The sequence below is a fragment of the Anopheles arabiensis genome, chromosome 3 (assembly GCF_016920715.1).
Source record: "Anopheles arabiensis isolate DONGOLA chromosome 3, AaraD3, whole genome shotgun sequence".
NCBI lineage: Eukaryota > Metazoa > Arthropoda > Insecta > Diptera > Culicidae > Anopheles > Anopheles arabiensis.
This window is the reverse complement of record NC_053518.1, coordinates 72,931,948-72,956,142: the sequence shown is the minus strand read 5'-3', so window position 1 is coordinate 72,956,142 and position 24,195 is coordinate 72,931,948. Positions and strand designations below refer to the sequence as shown.

Genomic DNA, 24,195 nt, shown 5'->3' with positions numbered 1-24,195 from the left:
CCTGGTTTTTTGTTTGCATTCGGTTCGGCAACTCTTTGAAGACCTCGCTCGGTCCCATAGCAGCACATGCTGGCAGGTTTGTTTGCCACTGAAATAGGGTGGTGGTGGGGGTGGAATTTAGAATCAGCCAAATCAAACCACCCAGCTGCGAAATTCAGTTTCGCAAACCAGGCTGTGAGAGGCAAACATTGCCAACGCCGAAGGCTTGATCAACCATGTGTATCACCACCACCAGACCAGCATCAGTTTGCTGAGGTGTTCCACTTGCTCATCCGGTTTACGGGCATAATTCGGCGTCGGGTGCAGGGTGACGACAAAATGAAAAATCTTGTTTGCTTTCCTCCTTTGTGTTCCGAGATTCAGCATTTTCTCACGGGACGCCGGATGCATTTTTGGACTTCTTTTTTATGGGTTTTTTTCCCCTCCACTAGATTACAGTTGCAGAGCCTTGTCCATACGTTCCAAAACCCAAAATGGCTCAAGGCCCTCTCACCACTCACAGGCCCAATTGAGAAGATACTGTTGGGTCTTTCAAGACACAATTTTGCTTTTTTATCACTCCTTGTCTGACCTAGTTCAGTGATATTGGTAAACCAACACTGAGATATGTAGTTTTGCCAGCATTTTGGAACATGTTTAATTTTTTTTCTCTATACTTTCCAAAAACTTCTTCAAAACGTTCGTCCAACGAGCTTTAAAGACATGCTGCTTAACCCAGAGCATGGCGATGATTTTTAAATTGCTACATTTCTAATAAACGAATCACAGAAACCCTTTACAAAAAGGTCATTGAACACTATCCTTGCTCTCCTTCTCTGTCCTCGTTCAATTAAACAATTTCACTTTTTCGCTGAAAACCCATCAAGGGGCAAATTCATCAAAGTGAACCGTTTAATGTCGAAAAGTAAAATTTCCCCGCCCATCAACAGCAGCAACGTCCGCCGAGCAATGCTGCTGTGATTGCGCCAGCGGAGAAAGAACTGAAATTGCCATTTTGTATTATTAAGTGTCTCATCTTGGCTGCCCATTTTATGATTCACTGTGTCCGCTATTCTGATAACTTCCCCGCGGTCGCACTACGGGTTGGTTTCAACCGTTTCGCGGTGCGTTACGTGAACACAGCGCGGCCGTCAAGTTGGGTTGGTTGCGGGGTGGAATACTGTCGATATGGAATTGAATCAAATTTTTGTGACACTTTCCTTCGTCCACATCGTCTGTTGAACGTGGACTGCGCTTTGCCGGAATGAAGAAATACAGGGAGCACTACAGTGAAAGAGAGAAAGAGCGAGCAAGAGAGATCCGGTTCGACCGGATGTGGTTCCCCGTTTTGAAGCTTTTACCGTGCCACCGTGGCAAAAAAAAAATCAAATGGCGAAAAATGGGAAAAGAATTAACAGGCAAGAATGATGCGCTCGCTGCTCGTCTTGTCAACCTCTCCCTCTTTCCCCAACGTCCCCAGCACCTAAAGTGGCCGTCAAAACTGCGAGACGGAATAAAATGAAATGAAACATTTTAAAACGGCATTCAACCACTCGAACAGCTTCGAGTTCAGTTCCCGCCAAACATCACACGACCTACCTCCATCCTCCCGCTCCACCCACCCCCCCCCCACCCCACCGGAAAGGGCGAAAACGCTTACAAATAATGCAAGCCAAACGGTTTGGCGATGGCAGCATCGCTTTGTCGGCGGAGCGACACGCAAACACGTTGCGCCATCGTGCGCCAACACCGAACGCCGGTCCGAATATCGGTGCCAAAACGAAAAAGGGTACAGGCAAATAGAACGAACGCAAAAAAAAGAGTGGAAACGCCGACACACACACAGTGAATGTTCAAACTAGAAAATTGAATTCGATGTCAAATAGTAGTTTGGCAAGGAGGGAATGGAGAGCTTGCGTCTCCACTTTCCGAATCTCCGATTTGGTAGGACCGCTCAGACGTCAAACTACACCAAAGGCACCCTACCCCTCCACACCCCTTTTGATTGTGAAGCGGGTAGGGTGTACGGGAAGGGGGGAGGTAAAAAGGCAAAGGGGAAGGTCTTGAATTATTTGATTGAAAAATTTGGCCCACAGTTTCGGTGAATTAGCGCGCTAACTTCTCACGTCAATCGATCGGAACCGTCGCGCGTCAACGTCGGGCATATATAAATTCTTCCACTCCACGTGCAGTAAAGTTGCCAACCATGCTTCCAACACACACACAGTATAAAATGGAACGATTTCAGACAGCACCCAGCAGCACCTGACAGCGATCGAACGTGGAGTCCTTCAAAAATGTGGCTCTCACGGTTGCCCCCATTCTACTCTATCGCGCTGACGCGTATTACAACCAAAAAAGCTCCCAACCTCCACTGGCAGTTCATTTCATTGCAGCCCCCAAAAACGGGCTGAGGTTCGATTTTCCGCGAACGGTGGTGCACAACGCGATCCCAGTTTCCGTGAGTCTGTGTCGCTATGGCGTGCGTGAAAACCGCGTTGGTAGCACTGGTAGCAAATTTTCCGTTTGCACACAGCTCGCAGCTATTTATGCGCTAGCCCGTTCCGGCAAGGGAAGGCCGCCGAAGGAAGGGGGGAAACGGAAAACGAAGTTAAACATCATCAGCGTTCAAATATTGACAAACTAACCGAAGTCTACTATCCTAGCCGCGTTAGTGCAGCACCAAGGATGGGAAGCACAGGCGACAACTAGCCATTTCCCCCGCGTCCAGGATCGGACTTTACTTTTATATTTGTCCGTGCGACCAAAACTAGTGCCAATTAACTTCGCCGTACGTGGTTTTGCGATGACTTTGACCGTCAGCCGGCAGCGTAGCGTGCTGCGGAAACTTCCACATGTCGTACTTCGATGTCCAGTGGTCGTGGCGGTGGTGGTACGTAGTGTGTATGTCGATTTTAACGAGCATCGACTCCCTATAACTTATCGAAAACGAAACGGTATTCCCTTACCCGAAGCTCCCCTTGAAGCTCCCGCGGGACCTCACGAACCAGCAGTGGCTGCTCTGCCACTGGTTGTCCCTTTTTTGTCACGTTGATAGCAGGAACAGGGTGTGAAAGGGAGTTGGGAAATCACGCACCCACGTTGGAACATGACATTTGCCGCTAAGCATAGATTATCAGGAACGAGAAAGCTGTGTGTATTTGCGGAGCATCGCGAAGGATGTCACAGAGTTTCGGGCTAATTTTACTGTCAAGGTTTTCGGCTACTTTTGGCACGGAATACCAGGAGTGTATTTTAGTAACTGAATCCTGAGCAGCTGAATCCGAATGTTCCATAAATTGTACAGGGAAATATTTTAATGACAAAGACTTTAAACTGTCTAGAAACTTTTCATATAGAAAGACAACTTCTTGGAGATTCTGAGAAGATGATAAATAAGGCAGGCTCCAATGCACGTCCAGCATACGTTCACCTACGAAGTTCACTGCTGCACAACTCTACTTCTGACATGCAACAACGCTCACTGCTAAAGAAAAACTGTCACACGTTTGCTAATTACACGTCTCAGTTGAAGTTCCTTGTCGCCTTCCCAGGTCTTGATGGATGCGCATTCAACTTTAATGCCTGTATCGTGTGAAAATTGCCAGAATTAAATCAATCACAATCTATCCGCCCACGATATCCAGAAATAGATCATCCCCCGATCTTGGGATCCATTAACTCCAGGCCTGACTGACTGCTTGAAAAGGGTTGCACAGCAACCTGTCGGGCGTTTCCAAATCATCTGCCGCTGCCGCAGATTTCAAACAGTACCTTCCCACCGCTGTTTCAGAAATAAAATCACGTTCGAATGCATGCTTCCACAAATGCTGCGCCAATGCTCGGTATAAAACAAGCACCCAAAACACACGAAACTGCCCCCTTCACTCATCGCCAAATTCCCTGAAACCTGTCACTACTTGACTTATCATTCGGACCACGCAGCCAGCCCAACCTCGATGGTAAGGAGGGAGGATGATAGAAGGTGTATCATGCTCATGCTTTCACCGAGTACACACCCCGTGGATGTGCACACGTCGGTGGTGGTACACACCCGGATGCTGGTTCTGTTGCGGCACCCTATCTTCTCCTCATAGTCGTTGTTGCACTCGAATTCGTTCCGCACAAAACGTGACGCATTCAATTTTAATTAGAACATCACTGGCAAGGCAAGGCTCGCATGCTCGATGCCCGAACCGGAGGAGCCAGAGTGATCGATTATAGGCACTGATGCAATTTTTGCCCAATTTTTGGGCGATCCAACCGGTATCGGGGTTGCTCTGGCCAACTAACTGACTTCGTTTCTGATCAGTCGATTTTTTTTTGTACGCTTCTTCATTTCAGGTACTTCATTCGGAAACAGTCTGTCCGATCCGCTGCTCGATCCGGACTTCATCGACAGCCCGCCGATGGTGCAGCCCAAGTTCACCTCCCGGTCGCAGTCGGTCCGGGCCGTCATCGGCGATACGATTACGCTTCCCTGCGAGGTGGAAAATCTAGGTGAGTATGCTGCGAGCGTCGGGACTTTTTTTTGTTTGCTAGGGCTTTCCAGAACCGTGGAGATCCGCGTTGTGTGCAAAGTGAAAATAAAAAAAAGCTCGTACAAACACAGTCCAAAATAGTCCCCACACACACACACTGAAAGAAAAAGAAAGGAATGAAAAGCAGTCCAACGTTTTCCACTCTTTTTTGGTTGGGTTTTGGGGCCACCATGGCTGTTTGACAGAAACGTGCGGATGAAAAGCGACCCGAGGGACCTCCACCACACGCCAAGGTTTTGTACTACTCAACTTCTGCTGCTTCGGTTCCGGTTAGCAAAAGACACATTCAAATAAATCGTAGCAGCTAGAAAACCGTTAAGGTATCATGCTGGAAATTGGTTACCGTTCTCAACCTGTCGTGTGTCGTGCTCGTTACTGAGCACTCTTTGCTTGCCCCCTACACCTGCAGTCCTTTTTCCCTCCGGTGTTCCTGAGTTTTGTTTCACTTTAAACTTCCGTAAATGGAAACGGAGACAGTTGGCGATGATGCGGGCAGCGGGCTTGCGGAGGGGGACAGGGCAAACAAGTAGACAAAACATTTTCAAACGAAATGTTGAATTTTCTGGATAGCCAGAGCAAGCCGAGCTTGACAGCATGCGGGAGAGGGTTTTTTGGTGCTGCTGAAACTTTGACGCTCACCTGAGTCGAGTTCGTTCTGACGTACTGGGCGGCAGGGATGGGAAAAAGGTAGACACATTCCTTCGAGCCCGGCACCATACCATGTCGTCTAATCTGGCCGATTACAGGATCCCATCAATCTGCATGATTATGCAGAGGGGATTGGAAAGACAGAGAAGAAGTGGAGGAATTACATGCCTGGGAAGGCGATTACAGAGAATTTTTGTGATTTGCGTGTTATTTAGGAAATTTAATTCAGCACCATGTAGCTCTGGGGGTGGGATGTGTTCCGAGCGCGCTGATTAAAGAGTTGGCATGGGATTATTTTAATGGAATTGATCATTTAACGCAATTCAATTTAAGAAATGGGGTGTTGGGGGGTTCCAACATGGTCACATTAAAAGCTGAAAGCAAACAGATCGAGCTATATTCGGAGCAGACAAAGCAGCCACCACCACAAAGAAGCAAGCAAAAAAAGCGAACTAACTAACCTGTTGCTGTATTTTGTGCACTCGGATTGAAATTGGAAACAATTTCGCCCGCGGAGGAACGGGCTGGGATTGGAAATGGCAAAAAAACGGAACAGATAATTCGTAACAATTTTCTGTCCCAACGAGCGCAACTACTAATGCGCCATCGCGGACACGTGCGTTTAAGTTGTTATTTTAATTGAATCACACCCCGACCCCGGCGATCCCGCCACAGCTCTCCGCGCGCGAGGCTCATCATCTGCACAGCGATGCGTAAAAATATACACGCATTTACTAAATCAAATAGCATGATAATTAATTTTTCACTCGTCCCACCCCCGTCCTCTCAGGCCCTCCATTATGGGCCATAATGGACTTTCGCGCTCTCACTTATTAGCCGTCGGTACCATTTCTCGCCAGCCCCACGAACTCCGCTGGAGCTGGCTGTCTCCCAGAGGATGGACCGCTGGACCATGCACACACGCTCGCAAATGTGCAATTTGAATATGTACCTGCCTGTGTGTGTGTGTGTGTGTGTCTGAGGGTATTAGTGTACTTGTATAAATTATTGCAACCTCCACCGGGAGCCCGGCTCACACTACTCACACGAGCTGACGAGTGCGTCAGAATGCAACCTTTTACAGCGCGTGTGTCTGTCCATTTCCAAATCCACCCATCGGAACGGCTTAGAGCATGGGGCACACACACATACACACATAAAAGCACACGCAACCCTTGACCAGTCACACCACCATCAATGATGATGGACGTATGGGAAAGCTCGGCGCACATTGGTGCAATCGAACTGCAAATAAATGAACCGACAATCCGATGTGCACCAAAGCTCTCATCCAACCCTGTATGTCCAGCCTCTGCCACCCCCGAACTCCCACACGTAACCACACACACACACGGTACCAACGCGTGCAATGTATGTACACATCGGGGCGCTTGTATGTGCGGCGATGTGTTTAGGTGGTATTTCAAATTTAATCCTTCCCCATCCTTTCCCCAATTCTGACACATCCAGCATCGGCTGCGGAAAACAGCCCCCCCCCTCTCTCTGTTGCAATCGAAATGAGCATCGCAAAATATGCTCGGCCCCGGAGAGAGGATCTTGTTTCAGGATTTTCGGTGTACCCAGTGAACACCGCACCGAACTGTGAAACAACCGCACAGGAGCAGTTCCACCGGTTTTTGTGGACCAATCGTGGGCCGGGAGGATTTGGCATTTGAGGACCACCGACACCGATTTCAATGCATTTTCAATGTACCTTCATCAACTGTACTTGTGTGATGCTTCTTTTTTCCCTGTTCCCCTTTTTTTCGTGGGAGCAAGCGATGCTCATGGAAAGTGCATTTTTGGGAGCACCACTTTGTTCCGCTAATTTCAGGAGTGCGTGTGTTGTGGTGGAGGTAGCGGAGAGCTTCCTACATTGGTTGCTGCTTCTCTGGTTTGAATGTACGATGCAGCTAATTGTAATTGCCGTTCAAATCATTACACTTCCACCCAGCTACAACAAGCGCTTTGATTTTGCTGGCCATTGTTTGAAGCGGCTCGCTCGCGCTTTTGAAGTTAATTTGTGCAGCGGGCGCGTTTTTGTTCTGTTTTCTACCGTCCTGTGCTTTTAGGGCGTTTGCATAATTTTATCCGCCAAGGGAAAAAGTGAAAAAATTGTTTCCAAACACTGTGCGTCTGACGTGATATCCACTGTTCTACACGACCCCGGGGGGAAACCAACAACAATGGGAACCATATTAACAAACATTCGTTGTAAAATAAATCTACAAAATACACACACCAACGGTTTCTCAGTAGTACACTCAAACATGTCGGTGGTGCATTTTTTCCACCGACGAGAATTTCCGCGAAAATTTTCAAATACATGGAAATTAGTTCCGAATAAACTGCAACACGGGAGAGCTTTTCGGTGAAGTTTCACTTGTTGCGCACCCGGGTCAAATTACAGCTAACCACTGTACACACAGCTACTGCTACTGCTGTTAGGTTGACGTTATTTCTCAAATTTGTGGAAAAATCCTTGCAATTGTTGTTGTTTTTTTCCTCGGATGTTGAACGCAGCTCAGCAACAGACAAGTTGGAGAGTATCATATATTGTTTGAGTATTAATTTTCATTTATTCTCGGGATGAATCCACCATGAATATTGAACTTTATCGTTACAGAGAACTCGAACGCAGCATTTAAGTGCTGTGAACGTGCTCTATACAGCTCAAATGAAGTGAAGCAGAACTAATATCTGTTTTGGCACATTAATAAAGTTTATATTAGTTATATAGACGGTCTGAATCTATCTACAGAGATTAAGCCAAGAAAAAAAAAGTTAACAAACGCCGATTCGTCGCATGTTCATCAGGTTAGCTCATTCAGGTTCATCAGCTTAGCTGCTAAAGCATAAATGTTTTGTCAAGAAGGGTATATGGTGAAATCTAATAGGGCAGATTCGAACTGAAATTGATACAACCCGGATAAAAACCATAGTCCCCCTGACAGACTGCAATTTCAGCTCTCTAGCTTAAATTAGAGAAAAGGCCAACTATAGAACTAAAAACTGTCAAAGGGTGTAACTTGCAGCTAAATAGAAAAATTACAAATGTTCAGGGAAGTCGTGCCTACTACGGGCTCCACAAACTCCTGCGATCCAGAAGACTCCATCAACACACGAAATGCGCCATATATCGCACACTGATTCGTCCGGTAGTCCTCTACGGGTACGAGTCTTGGACTATGCTGACGGAGGACGCCAATACACTCGCCGTTTTCGAACGGCGGGTGCTAAGGACTATCTTTGGCGGTGTGTGCGAGCAGGGCGTGTGGAGAAGGAGGATGAACCACGAGCTAGCTGAGCTGTTTGGCGGTGCTGATATCCTGACGGTTATCAAAGCCGGAAGGATACAATGGCTGGGACACGTGGTGAGGATGCTGGACTCATGACCCGTTCGGCACGAGGCGTAGAGGAGCACAGCGAGCTCGTTGGCTGGATCAGGTGGAGTCGAACCTGTCGGAGATCGGATGCAGCCGTGGTTGGAGGACTCGGATGCAGCCCAGGACCGAGTTTCCTGGAAACGGATTGGCGACCTGGCCATGTCTACTAGACGTGCTCGTACATGAGCAGGCCAAGAAGAAGAAGACAAATAGAAAGCAAAGCAATTTAAATTTAAATTGAACCAAAATAAAACATTCCTACATTGATTAATGATCTCAAACTTGCACGCACATATTACATCATTACAGCAAGCTTATCTTGGCTTGCTTACTGAGCAAAAACTCAAAGCAAAAAAAAACTACAGAATTATGCAAATTGCGAATCGAAAGCTTGCACCGCCAAAAACATGTCCCGAAGGGTTCTTGGTACCTAAAACAGTAATTCTGTGCGTGTTTTTCTTCTTTCTCCTTCGGTCTCGGAAAAATGTTTGCATCCAAACTTTTGCCCTCCCCCCGTAGCAGCACAGCGGCACGAGAAGACAGACTGTTGCTGTGTGCCCTGCAAACTCCACCACACTGCCCCATCACCACAACGAACAAACACACCAAACTTTGCTTTGTTTGGCCATTTTTCTCTCCAGCGTTTGTAAGCTTCGAAGCGAACATAATAAACAACTGGCGGCAGTACAACGCATCCGCGTGCGCGCGGCGCTCGCTTGATAAAACACTGTTAGCCGGTACACGCCGACGGGAAAATGGGGTTTTTGGAGAGAGATCCGCGTAGCCGGTTCCAGCGGGGAAAATGCCAAATGGCAGCGAAATGAAAACAAACAAAAAAGGCAAAACAAGCAGCAAGATATTGGAAGAGCAAGCAAGCGAGCGAGCCTGGGCCCAATTGCCACACGCGCGCGCTAATGCATTGTTATTATGCTGCTTTGCCCGAAACACCGAAACAGCACCGCGCAACAACCGCCGCAAAACAAAACTGCGAATTCGTGCCAAATGCCAATGCAGCCCAGGCAGTCCTTGCATTACTACTGCTGCTGCTGCTGCTACTGTTGGCTGCCATCTTTCACCGCACTTACTGCAAGTCCCCCCACTGTGCGCTCTGCTCTGGCATTGGGCTGTACATGCTGCTGCCGGCAATTTTCGCGAAATTAGCAATCCTATTTCCATTTCGGTTGCAGAGCCCTCCGGCCATCAGCTGCAGAAGGTGGAGGAGGCGCTCGTTTTTGCCTCTGTCAGGAGTAATGTGAAATAATGCAGAGCCAAAAGGAGTGGTGGAAGGCAAAGGAAGGAAAAAAGGAGCAGTACTGTGTTTTTTTTTGTTCCTGGTTCTCACTGTGTGTGTGTGTGTGTGTCTGTGAGCGACTCAGCAATGTTGCAACATGAAAGAGATGATTTTAAATTAAGTTTTAAATTCATTTGCCAAACGGCAAAATGATTCTTCACCGCAAAGCGGACTCCGCGGCGCAGCCCGCACGAAGATTGCATGATTTTTCCTTCCCATGAGCTTTTTTTTCTCCCTTTGAGCTCTCTTTTCCTTGGTATGCGATTTTTTCTGCCCTTTTTCTGTTTCACTATGCCACAGTTGTTCCGTTGGCGCTTTGGTGGAAAGCGATACAAGCGATAGAGTTGGTGGCGCTCCACAGTTCGACAAAGTGTGGTTAGTGTGTGCATCCACATCCCGCGTTCGCTTGTGGGAAGACGGTTCATTTTTTTTTTTTGGTCCCGAGTTAATGTCTTCTTCACTCATTATCGCAAGGTTTGGCACGTGCATGGGCCCGAGGGAGGATGGTTCGTTGCAGCCGCTGATCGTTGGTACCGCCTTCTGCGGGAGGGTTTCGTCCCACTGACTTGGTGTTCTTGGCTTTATTGGCGGGCGAGCTCCCGGTTCTAATGAGCAGATGGTTTTACAGTTGTGGGCGTGTGCAGCCTCAACCGACCAAGACAAAGGGGAGCACAGCAGGAAAGTGCATTTTAATTCGCTCATTAACATTAAACTATTCAATTATACATTTGCAACGATGATGTATGCTAATGGTAAAAGTTCCAATCCAATTTTGCAAAGTGTAGATCTAGTTGCTTCTTTCGCCACAGCGCAAAACCGCGCCAAAGTAGGCAAATTTGGGAGAAAAAAAAAGCCCGTAGCCACTTAGCATGTTGGAATGGAAGACGAATAAAACTGCGCAGAAACAGAATAGCGCTTGGTGTTGAATCTTCTGCAGGTGTTACTCGTGAGTTGGTGCACAAACCTGAAGATGAAATTAATAGACACGATAGTCCTGGCGTGCGTAGACTTGCTTTGGAGATGGGGAAAGTTGTTTTTGATGATTCACGTTGTTGAGGATAAAAAACACGCTTTTAAAAGAGTTGATTTGAAATACCAAAGTGTTGGTTTATTCACTCTTTGGAGTTTCATAAACTAAAACACCATGCAAATCCTACACGACGTCGGAGAAACTTTCTCTTCAGAAATTCAACTCATTCACTGTCTCCTTTTCTGCAAGCAAGTGTGTTTTGAGTTATATAGATATTATTAAAGAGTTGCTGAGTTGAGTTATTCCATACCTCACCTTGCAATATTCTAATCTTACTCTTACTTCTTACTCATAGTGAAACATCTCTAAATCAAAAACTGGTATTAATGCATAGTTCAGACACTCGATTCAAGATTTCACATTATCAGTTGAACAAAGTTTGAAAGATAGTGAGCTATCTTTGGAACCGTCTGGGCTAGACGCACCCGTCTGCAATAAGGTCGAATTTCCCATTCGACCAGTCACTTCTTATCAGGTTCCGAGACGCCCTAGGGCAGCTGGTATTCTACTATTAGTCATCCAATAAGTCACAGATAGTCAGACGCATTGAAAAAGGACAGACACGAACAACAGTTGGAGTCCCAAATAAAACGTCCAAGGAACTAACTTCTCTCAATTTCTATGACAGCAGCAGAAGTTTGCTTATTTTTAACAACTCCTGAGAATGGCTTTCCGGTGTTACAGCAGTGCATACTTTTCGTGTAAACTTTTCCACTTTTTTCCCTGAGGACCCTGACGAGGAAATCGACGCCCGAAACTTTTCCATCGCATGTAAACCTACACCACGCGTAGTACAACACAAGACGCAATACCTTTCGGCAGATGCTCTGTCATCCACGCTACCCCCCCAATAATCCTTGACATAGTTCGATCACGCGTTCGGTCAAGCTATGCCCCCGGCGAGAGGACCGTGTGCTTTTTTCTCTCTCCCGCACTCCAATTTTCCTTTCCGCTTATCGCTAACCATTTTCCCGCTCTTTTCTTCCACCCTTCATCGCACACCGCCGCAGGCCGCAACATTCTGCTCTGGCGCCGAGGGAGTGCCGTCGTAACGGCGGCCAATCTTATCATTACGCGCGACACCCGGTTCAAGCTGCTCGAGGGCTACAGCTTGCAGATTAAAAACGTTCGCCCGCAGGACGCCGGGGATTACAATTGCCAAATCGGGGACCACGACAACCGGGACCTGGTGCACACGGTCGAGATACTGGTGCCACCGTCGGTACGCTCCAATCCGGAAACCGGCCACGTCACGGTACGCAAGGGCGGTACCGCTACCCTGGAGTGCAAAGCCTCCGGCAACCCCGTCCCGAGCATCAGCTGGACAAGAAAGGTAAGCTAAGGGACGACACACACACACACACCGCGTCACTTGTGGAGATGGTGGACACTATCCAGTTGGGGGGGGCACATCGTTCGCCTCCCGGGTTCGCCTACAAGCACACGCAATTTACCGACACAGGGCTGGAAAATCGTGTTTTTGCCGGCGCTTTTTGCGCACCTCCTCACCACCACCCGGTTTTGCTGATATCCGATTTGTTCGTTTGTTCCGCAGGATTCGATACACGGCTCGCCGCACCTGTCCGAAGGGCCCACCCTCACGCTGGAGAACGTAAACCGGCAGGACAGTGGAACGTACCGGTGCTACGCAGACAACGGCATCCGGGAGCCGGTCTTCGTCGACATGCAGCTGATTGTACTCTGTGAGTAATTGATTCGGGCACAGCAGCGCCGCGACTGCAGCAGTTTTATCCCCACAAAAGCTCCCCTTGCTCGTACCGCAAAACACTCCCACACCGCCGCTCTCCCTCTCGAAACAGCTTCGGGTCCGGATTTGTGCCGGAAGCAATCAGTCACTAATTGTGAAATGATTCGACAAAACACACTCCTCCCCCTGCTTGCTGTGGGCTAGCGGAGAAGACTCGGTTTGCTCGGTGCCAGCGACGGTTTAAGGGTGAGCTGGTCAGGGGCGCTACCATTATGAAGTTCGGCTGCGTTTTGTGCAGCGATTTCAAATCACTCCCGAGCACACCGATGGACATCGATCGAACCAGATTTGGATTGGATTAAAAATACATTTCTCAATTATTGTCCAGTGGGTCGGAAAGATAGCTAGCAGTGTTTGGGCGTGCTTTTTTCTTCTTCTCCTCGATTCGTGTATCAAGTATTTAATGAAGATTGGAATTGGTTTGGTTCGCTTCGTTTCCAAAATGGTTTTTGAAATCTTTCCAAATCTGTTTTACGTTTACACAAGTTTTACAAAAATCTTAATTTTTGCAGTAAATAATTGGCCTTGCTAATTAGTAGGTTAGGCACATACAAACGTATTTTTTCTTAGTGGAAAAAGTGCAAAAGTAGTATTTATGAAACCAAATACTTGAGATAAATTACTATAAGTGCTCTTTCATCTCTGAGCAGCTCGGAAGCTTAATATATTTCATGTTTTGCTGGTTGATTTTGCATTACCTTTATCTTATCAGCTCAATACAACAACAAGACGAACTGTTCACCAATTTGAAAAAAAAAACAATTTACGTTTTGAAATACTTTTGATTCCGTAATAAACTTAAAAATTGCATAAAAGCTACAGAAATTTTTCTAAATTAATCCACCTATTAATTTATCAGAATAGCCTTATCGTATCAATATAAATAATTTAAAAAAAAAAAAACAATATTTTTAACAATTTTTTTTACCAATTTTGCTGACGTTTGCAGTTTTTTGCAAAGGTGTTATTACACGAATTTGTGATTACAAAAGCGTCATCCATGAATTACGAAGCGCTGCGTTGGAAGGCAGCAAGTGTCGTGAAACGTTAAGATTTGTTACATGGAGAAGGGGAGGGTACGTTTGTCAAGTAATATAAAATAAAATGGTTGAAAAGCATAACCATTCACGGAAAATAAGATATTGGAAGGAGAACGGGTACACACAATCCCAGAATTTTTGATGCGTAATTTTTGAAGAGGCTGTAATTTTTTCTGTCAATATTACAGTTTTTTCCACTAGAGAAGTTCAACATTTGAAATTGTATCGTTACGTAATGGATGGATGACGTCAGAGAGATTTTTTTTATATTTTACACTGTATAGTTTGCCTGCTTTCTTAGTGTTACATATTCATCCATCCAGTTTCTTTTTAAAAACTACAAAAAAATAGCTATCAACATGTACTTTATGTAATTTCCGCCACTGTGGCAATTTGGTTCCGGCATTTCCCGTTGTTTAGAGCCCTGAACGTGCAACAGAATCCTTCCAACAAAAGCGGTTCACCGGTTTGAAGTTATTTATGGTGAATTCACGGGCTAAACAGGAACCACTTTCTCAAGCCCTTCGTTAACAAGACGACCCCCTTCCTCATACACCATGCTGCGCCCTTCCCTCTAGAGCACGTTTTCAAAAACCGTTGTGAAATGCTCATAATAATCGTATCATAGCGGCACTCATGCTAATCGTATTAGGGGTCGAGAAATGAACCGCTCAGGCCAGCCGTGCACACTGTACAACACACACTCAACAAACAAAAAAATGAACAGCCCAAACAAACGAACAAAGAAAACGATACACACACTAAAACCTCCTCTCCTTTCGTAGAATGGAGGCGAACAGAATGGACGATTCGGGAGAAAATGGATGTGCTACTTCTTGGAACTGGCATCAGAGCTGCCCATGTTTGTCTGTGTTGAGTGTGTATGTGTGTATATGTGGCCCTCGCGTTGGAGCTGATTTTGATGGATTAAACTGCTGCTGCTTGTTTGATAAATTTATATTCCTCCCTCCCTGTCTCGCTCGCCCATTTGCTACACGCTTTGCTCATACGCTCTACTCTCTCCGCTTCTCCACAGCTCCACCGGAAATCACGGTCGAAAAATCCTGGGTCCACGCGGGCGAAGGATACGAGGCCCAGCTAGTCTGCACCGTACACGGCGATGCTAATCCTGAGGTAAGCGCATACAAAAATAAAACTCGTATGCACACAAGCATAGCACAAAAGGGTTTTTTTTTTTTGGAAAAAGTGGTAAGCGTTCACCCTGCGTAAAACTTCAGCCCTACAGTTGCGGGTCGTTTGCAAAAGGACAGAGTAGCTTTTAACGTGCTCCCGCGGTGTGTGGATCCTCCGCCCGGAGGGATAAGTGGCAAGTCCTTTGTACAATCAATAATAATCGCGTTAAAGTTGGCACGAGAATTTGCTCCGGTGGAAATGTAATTTAAGCTACCTCTTTGGATCAACCGTGCTGCACACTCTTACTGCGCAACAGCGCCATCTAATAAGCTGAATAAGCAACAGCTATGACTACTACCTTTTTTCTCCGGATCAATAATGTTAATGTACTTAGCAGCAAACCATCTACCAACCCATCTTGGCTTTTATCTTAGCGAATAACTCTCGGCGTCCGGAAAGAAAGTGAACAAAAAAAACAGCAAAAAAGTAACCCGTAGCACGTGGCCGTGGCCTGTGCACGGAATACCGGGGTTTCCTCAAGTTCGCACCATAAGTCCACAGTCACTGCTGCATAATGCATTTGGAAAAGCAGCACCAGCAGCAGTAGCGGCACTGTTGAAAAATGAAACCAATAAATCAATCCCGCTGCTGTGCGCACCATATCGCCCGGTAATGATGCTGGGAAATGGCCGCCCAGGTTAGCGTCAAGGCGGCAAAGAAAAGCGATACCTCCGGGAGAGCTCGGCAAAGTTATGGGAAAGCTTCCGCGATGCTCTTTTCCCCCCCATACCATCAGGAGGCAAAAAGAATGGGGGAATACATTATCCACCGATAGAGTGGGATAAAAGCAAGCGCTGCTAAAATAAAACTAGCTGCGCAATCGTCGGTGATTCTTCCGTTGAATCCGGGTTGTGGTAAAAACTGAAAAACAATACATTGTGAAAGCTTTAGAGACGGTACTGGAAAGCAGTGGAAAGTACGCTGTACGTGTGGTGTTGTGACATTCTCAACAATTTAGATTGCTAATTATATGTTGATTTGATTTCTTTAAAAGTGTTTCGTTTATCTGCACACTTCAATTTGAATATCAAAGGTAACTTGAATGATTTGTCATTGATTGTTTGGCCTGTATTCGAAGAACACTTGAAATCGTTGAAATAGGATTTTATGGGTTGAACATTTTGAATTCCAATGCATATCTTTGAGTGGAAAATATCAATCTACGTTTCGTATAAATGTTGAACTTGGTCGAAATTAATTTCAACATTTCCAAAACCCTGATACCAATCGGTTGAAGATGGTTTAACTGATAAAACGTTTAAGCTGCCCAGAACATCTAAACCTCTTCAATCAGCCTCTACCTTTACGAATAGCTATACCAAATTGTGCACATTTATCCTTACAACTATCACCCCTCTCCTCAACTACCACATGCAACTGACTGCATCTACAGCCAGCAGCGCTATTGACGAAAAACCATTATGCTGAGTAAAATTGAGTTACGCGATCCATTTCCGAATTGCAGCAAACTGTCGCTGTGCGAGGGTTGGGTTGGATGAAGAAGCGTTCGATGTAAGGATCGATTCCTTTTACCAAAACTAACCCATTGATTACTTGCTCCTTTCTCGGTTTTGGTTTTGTATCCACATTTTCTCTTTGCTGCAGGTTATGTGGTATCAGGACTCCTTCCTGCTGCATCCGAACGACCGACGGACGATGGATACGCGTGGCGAGAAGCACTACCTAACCGTGCGGAACGTACGGGCATCGGATTTTGGCAATTATAGGTAATATTTCATGTACCGCTGTGCGGATAAAATACATTTAGCAACAACAGGCCAATAAATTGGAACTTCTTTCCAATTCTTACATCTTTTTCTCTCTGTTTTAAAACAATATGAATATCGAATCAATCGAGCGATTTTCTTTTTCTACAAATTTTAACACCATTTTCATTCCTTTCTCCTCTTTGCTATTTTCACCGTGCAGCTGTGTGGCGGAGAACTCACTCGGACGCGCGAAAAAGTACATCGAAGTATCGGGCCGGCCCGGGCCCGCACAGTTCCATTCGCCCATGTACAGCCGGTACCGGGAAATGTACAACCTCACTTGGAGCATTGAATCATTCCCGCTGATAGAGGAAATAAGATTACTCTACAGAAAATTAATGGTAAGTAACTCTACCGGCCGGCGGGAGAGAATCGGCAGAATCGCTCCCACGCCGTGTGTCGTCGTTACGGTCGGATCGTTCTCTTATCACCTTCTCGCTGGGGCAAGTAGCAAGCAACCGTACGGTGGGTGCGGTCGCTAAAGAATCCTAGAGGAAGAAACTTATCTTCCATTACAAATTTATTCCCCACTCCTGTGCTAGACAGGGTGCCAAAGCTAGCGGGAAGCTTTCGCAAGACGTTGCTGTTAAGGTGCTGTGGTCCGGGATGATGTACCGGCTTGATGTTGCATTCTTCCCTTCCTAGGTCGATTTATTATGGCATTCTACGCCCTCGCACTCGCCCGGCGCAAGCCACACTTGCAGTGTGTGTAGCTTTGTGCAAGTAATTATTGATAATACTGCTCTTTCTATGAGCGCGGCATTTCAAAGCATTTAAATTCTATGAAATCGCTTTCAAATGAAATTATATCTATAAAGTAAGTGTTCCAACTCCTCCAAAACAGCTATGATTCGAGAGCTCAATAGCGTTTACGCTTCTTGAATATTTCCCCGGCTTATCTGCAGCGAACCATACATAAATCCTTTCTGCTTCTTAGCTTCAGCATACTTCGTCCTCCTATTGCCTACCATTAAGTGTAAGCAAGGTGTATTGAGATAAAACCGAACACCCAGGTTGCAAAACCAATCCCAGGACAATAGAGCACAACCAAATACGTCTAGACGTGCTTAGCTTTCATTTTCATCTCAGGCAGGCCCGACTCAATCCTGCTCGTTTTCGGCCTTCCCACCCAATCCGCACACATCCGCGAGAATCTGAAAACTGATTTTGCGTACTTTCTTTCTATTTTTTCCCACTCCCACTCGTGTGCAGATGAACGAGACCTTTCAGCATCCGGGCAGATGGCACGACATTATCCTGAACCCACCGTCCACCCGATCGGAATCCTTCCGGCACATCATGACGTACACCATCAAGGGGCTGGACCCGAACTCGGTCTACGAGACGATCGTGCAGGCGAAAAATCGCTACGGCTGGAACGAGGTAAGCAGAGCGCTTTATTAACAACCTTAGATAGGAAAACAAACGCGATGAAGCGTCACGATTTCAATTGGTTCAAAGGGTTAACGTTTTTAAATGGAACGTTTAAAGTATGATGCATCTAGGGGAAGGTAGGTAAAGACGGACACTGCGGGTAAGATGGACACTTCTCATAAATGCATGAAAAAGGTAATTTTCGAGCAATTCAACAATGTAGAATCCAAACTGAAGGTAAAACAACACATTTGAGAACATTTTTGGCATAAAATATGTAAAATTGGTTAAATCCACGAACAAAATAAATTTTCAATCATGTGCACCCTTGTTGATCTAATTTGACTACTGCCGATCTTAAGCTGTACAACTTGTATTGTTTATATTTCCGGAAGTTTTATTTCATGAATGGGTTGTCGCGATCATTAATGAAAAAACTGGCGAAAGAACGAGAATGAAAGCAGTACAAAATCTTGTTTTCTGGTGGTTTAAACATCCTGACACCAAAGCGGGAAAGACGGACACTTTGCTTTAGGGAAAGATGGACACCGAATTTATTGATTTATTTTACTTCTTATATCAATTGGTGATGAATGGATTTCTTCAAATATCTTAAATAAGGGTATTCCGAAGCTATAAACCAATCAGCAACTAGAGAAAGTATTGAAATAAGCGAGAAATGAATCACCGGTCAAAATAGTAGCCATTCGTTATGCTATTACTCGCTCGACGCTGATGAGGCGCTTCACGAAATCCAATATCTTGTCACGACTTGTACAACTTTAAGCAATAAAAATATGAGGCATTGATACGGCATTGTTTAGGAATAGATGAAAAATTCTATGGGATTACAAATATTAAATGTTGAATTTTGACATGGTGGAAAATGGATTAAACTATAACAAGTCCCTAAAAAATACCGGGGTCGTGGTCTTTTCGCGTAGTAATTTCCTTAAAGGTAGTTCTAGACTGTTGTTCTGTAAGCTGAAGCAACGTGTGCTGTAAGTGCGCGATATTTCAATACATTTTAGATGCTGCATTCTACAATATATATATATATATATATATATATATATATATATATATATATATATATATATATATATACATATATATATATATATATATATATATATATATATATATATATATATATATATATATATATATATATATATATATATATATATATATACAAACGTTGCTTCTTCTTCTTCTTCTTCTTCTTCTTTGGCTCAACAACCGATGTCGGTCAAGGCCTGCCTGTACCCACTTGTGGGCTTAGGCTTTCAGTGACTAATTGATTCCCCCCATAGCAGGATAGTCAGTCCTACGTATGGCGGCGCGATCTATTTGGGGATTGAACCCATGACGGGCATGTTGTTAAGTCGTACGAGTTGACGACTGTACTACGAGACCGGCTAAAGCGGTGCTTACAACTCCTAAAACCACGGCTGAATGAATCGTCGTTGCAATAGGGCAAGAATTGGTTTATAAACGTACCAGGACGTGGAAAGCGGTAGAATTTGTTAAAATACTGTCAAACTCTTCACTTTCTAACCTTTTCTACAGGTGTCCATCTTACCTTTCATGGTGTCCATCTTTCCCATATCAGGTGTCCGTCTTACCCGAACATTTCAAAACCGCACGAAAAAAATCATGTTTTTCATTCATGAAAAAAACACAACAATCAATGGAAACTTAAAAGTTTCAACACATTTTCTGATAAAACATGAGTGTAAGATAATGTATGCACATTTTCATGGTCGTTGCACTTATATATCCCTAGATTTTTCCCATTTCCCTTAACGTGTCCGTCTTTACCTACCTTCCCCTACAAAGTAGGGGAGAGCTTGAAACACAATGTTCACAACAGCACAAACGCGCAAAAAATTCACAATAACCTGTGTTCCCAACCAGTGCCCGCAAACAGCGCCAATTGACAATATCTGCTATTAAACGTCCACACAGAAAGCACTCAATTAGAATGGCAATTTGTGGCCCGCACACACATTCACCCCATCCAATTCACGCCGCTTTCACTCTTCTCTAGAGGGCTACAGCATCCTCCGTACAGCTTCGCACCGCGCTATCAGTTAATTACATCGCAAATAGAGGCATTTCCATGCCACTCATTATGGTGGAAAAATGTACATCAATTACTATGGCACTTGAAATTTACAACGAATTTTGCCGCACACTGAGTCGTGCACTGAGAGAGCCCCACAAGCATTAGGAGTGCCACAAACTGCAATGAATAGTGTGCACACACACACACACACACACACAAACGTGCATGAAATATGCAAACAAAACAATATGGCAACACTAGAAACCGATTCACAGCCACATAAATGAGCGATAAAATCCCACCGAAACCGCGCCACCAAAGCGCGTTCGTCGAAAGTTCGAATGCAGTTAACCAACCAGCGAACATAAAAAAACAACCCACATGCGAATGCATCAAATGCATTGCCCACCCACACACACACACACACACACACACACAATCACTACCCCGCGGAGCAATCCCCACAGTGCCGCGGCGCTGGTGGGGTAGAAATAATTTACATAACATTTTTAATTACCTCATTCTGCGAAAATGTAAATTATCGCCACCGTCCTGGGGCGCGGTGGTGGAAATGGGCATCAGATTTTTTCCACTGAACCGTTTTCGGGGTCAGTGTATACGGCTACATTTGCTCCGAGCGTCGATCTCGATTGTTGTGCCCCGCGCCCCACCTTTGCCCCTTTCCTTCCGTGCGTCGCTTGTGGACCGATTTTGCAACAATTTCCAACTGATAGGCTGATTAAAATTGATTGCACACTCCACAGTGCGCGCGCTAACGAGATTCTGCAGACCAGCAGGATGTGCGCACTTGTGTGCATATGCATCTCCACTCATCCCACCACCTTCCTTCGCTTTCACGCTTCATCACACCCCTCGCCCACTTGCAGAGAGTGAAACAAAAGAGCAGCGGCAAAATCACAAATTAACAACGAAACGCGCTGCAGGAAAAAAAACTTCCGTACACATACTTACGCATATACGGGAGTATAAAAATAGAACGAAATGGGGGGAGGGGGGTTTCCAACCACTCCCGAGCGCATTTTTTGAGTTTCCTGGGTGTTTTGCATGGTCGGTGGCACCAAAATGGTCACCGATCGGGGTTAAAGCTTCATTTGATCGGATTGTGCATTGCGGGCTGGAATTCAGCACCGGCAGTTGAACGCTTTTCCGTAAAAAGGGGAAGTAGGGGGAGAGGGGGGGGTACTGTTTAATTACGAACGACAAAGGATATCTCGCCCAGCGGCACACAGTGCGCACACTTCCATGGGTCGCAGAGGGCTCCGTTCAATTTCATTATCGTATTCTTAAGCGGGCTCCGAGAACCTCTCCTGTGTGCACACTGAACCGAATTTTGTCGCAATAATGAAACCTACCCCGTTTGTGCGTATGTAACCGATTAAAATTGACATGAAAGGAGTATCGCACAATTTCCATTTGCGCATTTTTTATTTAATTATTTAAACTCTAGACCGTTAGCGAGAGCTGCTTCTTTTTCATGGCAACTGATGGAAAACATTTTCTGTGTCTCTCTCTCTTTGTTGTTTTTTTCTCTCTCTCTCTCTTTTTCAACTGTGCTTTTAGGTTAGTGACATTTTCCAGTTTTACACGCTCAGCACGGACATGCCGAACGAGGACGTGGAGCAGACGCTCGGCTCGACCGCTTACGGTAACAACTTTCGGGCACTGAACCACTGCCCACGCCTGCAAACCGACGGCATGCCGGGAGCGATCCTTCTGAGCTTAGCGGCGGCCGTTTGGCGATTGGTAAGAAAGTAAGCGAGCAGCAGCAGTAGCAGTTTGGCGAGAAATGTACTGCGTACTGGGAAGTGAGCGAGCTAAGGAAACATTTTCCTATAGATGTGTATTTTAAGTTTCTCATCCTAACAGACAAAACGATACCTTTGATTTTTGTGTTTTAAATCATAATTAATAATACAAGCAGGAAAAAGAAAACCACCATAATGTTAGGAGGCTAGTGTACAAGCTGTTTGAGGATATGTGTGAACCATCCAACCGGAGGACATCCTTGTGTGTACGGTTTTTTTTTTGTTCTGTCCTAGCAGGACAACGTACTGCGTGAATTTAAATAGAACTTAGAGGGAAAAAAGAGAGGGTACGTAGAAAGAGAGAGTGAGAGAAAGAGAAGAAGAGAGATAAAGAGAGAGAGACAGAATGAGAGAGAGAGAGAAAGAGAGAAAGAGACAGAGAGACAGAGAAGAGCAAAAAAAGACAAATTACCATGATGATTAAATGAGGATTAGGGAATACACAACAGACAAGAAACACGGAAACATTTAAAACTGTCTATCGACACGACACACGAGAGGCATGATTTTGTAGCATACACACACACACAGTGGAAGTAATTGTAGCACGTAAGCCATGTAAGTAGGATAAGACAAAACAAAACTAAGCGCCGTTCAACGAGGATTTAGATAAGCGACACACAAAGCCCCAATTCAATGTAAAACGTAAAAACCCAGAACAAAGCAAACCATGAACATATAAGGGGGCGAGAAAAAAAATGATATACCATAGTTGAAAAGCCAAAGAAGATGCTGCGAGATGCACAGGGGAAGTGGAGATCATTATTTACTTGCTAGCGAGCAGAGCACAAAACTGAAAAGATTTAATTTTCTTCACAAATTCTGTGGTAAATGCGGAACACGAAGGAGACGCCCGGTAGTTTACGGTGTATGTGAGTGTGTACCTTTTGGTTTCAGTTTCACATGTTTGTCCATAGCAAACGTGAATGTGAAATAAACCATCCATGAATTCGTGGGGATATGTGTACCCCCCCCCCCTCCTCTTATGTTTACCTAGTTCTGTTTTTCTTTTCGCTGTAAGTGCTCTTTTTCTGCAAGTGTGTAATAGTGCGCTCTCCGAATCTATACTGATATACTGATGGGCAGCCTGCATCTTAATATTGTAATGTACCAGTGCTACGATGAAAATAAACTTTATTTTATTCGAACCAAAACGCTACGACCGACTATATTAGGAATGGATTATTGAGAAAGTTCGTAAACTTGACAGCAAGACCTGCTCAAGTTCTGATAAAGAGCGTCTTACAGGGTTTTCCAGGGGTACTCATAGTTGTGAGACCCTTCCTTGACGCTTTCCTATTGGAAATGAACTTTATGTGTTGGAAATTGGACTGTACCCTTTTTGAACAGGATCCTATTGGATTTGTCCAGCAAGGGTGCTATAGAGTCCAATTCCCATTACATTAAGTTCATTTCACGCAACAAAGAGTCAATACAGTGACCCACAACTATGAAAACTCCTGGAAAACCCTGTATATGGTATGAAACTGGGTTAATCACAATTATTTTTAACAGCAATTTTTATCCTACACATTTCGGCTTTCATCTGCTATTTATGACGTTTGACAGCGCTAATAAAACTACGCTTTTCATAAGGTATGCCCTTCCTTTTCCTTTTGCTTCTCCCCGGAAAAACTAAACAGCTTACAATGCATCATCCCCATTCAACGCAACACCAGAAACACATCCCTCCCTCCCTCTCTCTCTCCTTCTCTTTAGCTCCCTCGATCACTTTTCCGAAGCGAATGTGATTTGTTGGCTTTTTGCTTCGGGAACAAATCACTCCAATTGACATCCACAGCAACTCCGGTCCGACCTTCTTCCTCGTTCGTATGACGATGCTGAAAACCTGGCTTTTCTTCCATTTGCCACGTTTGTGTATTCATGTGTGAGTATATGTGTGTTTTTTGCCCCCCTCTACCTCGTATCACCACCAAAACAGCCTTTCGAACTTTCCATTTGATGCACGAAAATTGAACCGCCCAGCGCTTCCGTGTGGCGGCAAATGCTGCAAAGTATTGCACAGCAACCGTGCCAAAGAAAGCGAGAAAAGAAAAAAAACAACTCAAACCAAAAAATAAGAAAACCAAACTCTAATAGATGGTTTTTCGAGTTTTTCCACCTCTTGCCCCCGGCGTGCTCTTCTTACTTTCTTCTCCACCATCGCTTGCTCCACTTGCACTGGGAAAAATGGCGTGCTAACGTAAACAGCATTCAGCATCAGCAGGACCAGCAGCAGCAGCAGCAAAATGAGTTAAGTTAAAATGGGAAACAGTGA

At 45.1% G+C, this 24,195-nt stretch overlaps 1 protein-coding gene across 3 annotated transcripts in view; it reads left to right on the top strand.

The window, feature by feature from the left end:
* The window catches only part of LOC120903231 (protein amalgam-like), a 73,294-nt gene extending 50,223 nt beyond the window's left edge, over positions 1-23,071 (top strand). For all 3 annotated transcript variants that reach the window (XM_040312523.1, XM_040312522.1, XM_040312521.1), the window contains exons 3-10: positions 4,324-4,479; positions 11,886-12,208; positions 12,431-12,578; positions 14,720-14,817; positions 16,483-16,604; positions 16,807-16,987; positions 17,859-18,029; positions 21,673-23,071. In XM_040312523.1, the coding sequence (XP_040168457.1) occupies positions 4,324-4,479; positions 11,886-12,208; positions 12,431-12,578; positions 14,720-14,817; positions 16,483-16,604; positions 16,807-16,987; positions 17,859-18,029; positions 21,673-21,867 (1,394 nt within the window). In that variant the 3' untranslated portion in view covers positions 21,868-23,071. The remainder of the gene's footprint in view (positions 1-4,323; positions 4,480-11,885; positions 12,209-12,430; positions 12,579-14,719; positions 14,818-16,482; positions 16,605-16,806; positions 16,988-17,858; positions 18,030-21,672) is intronic.
* Positions 23,072-24,195: the final 1,124 nt, after the last annotated feature.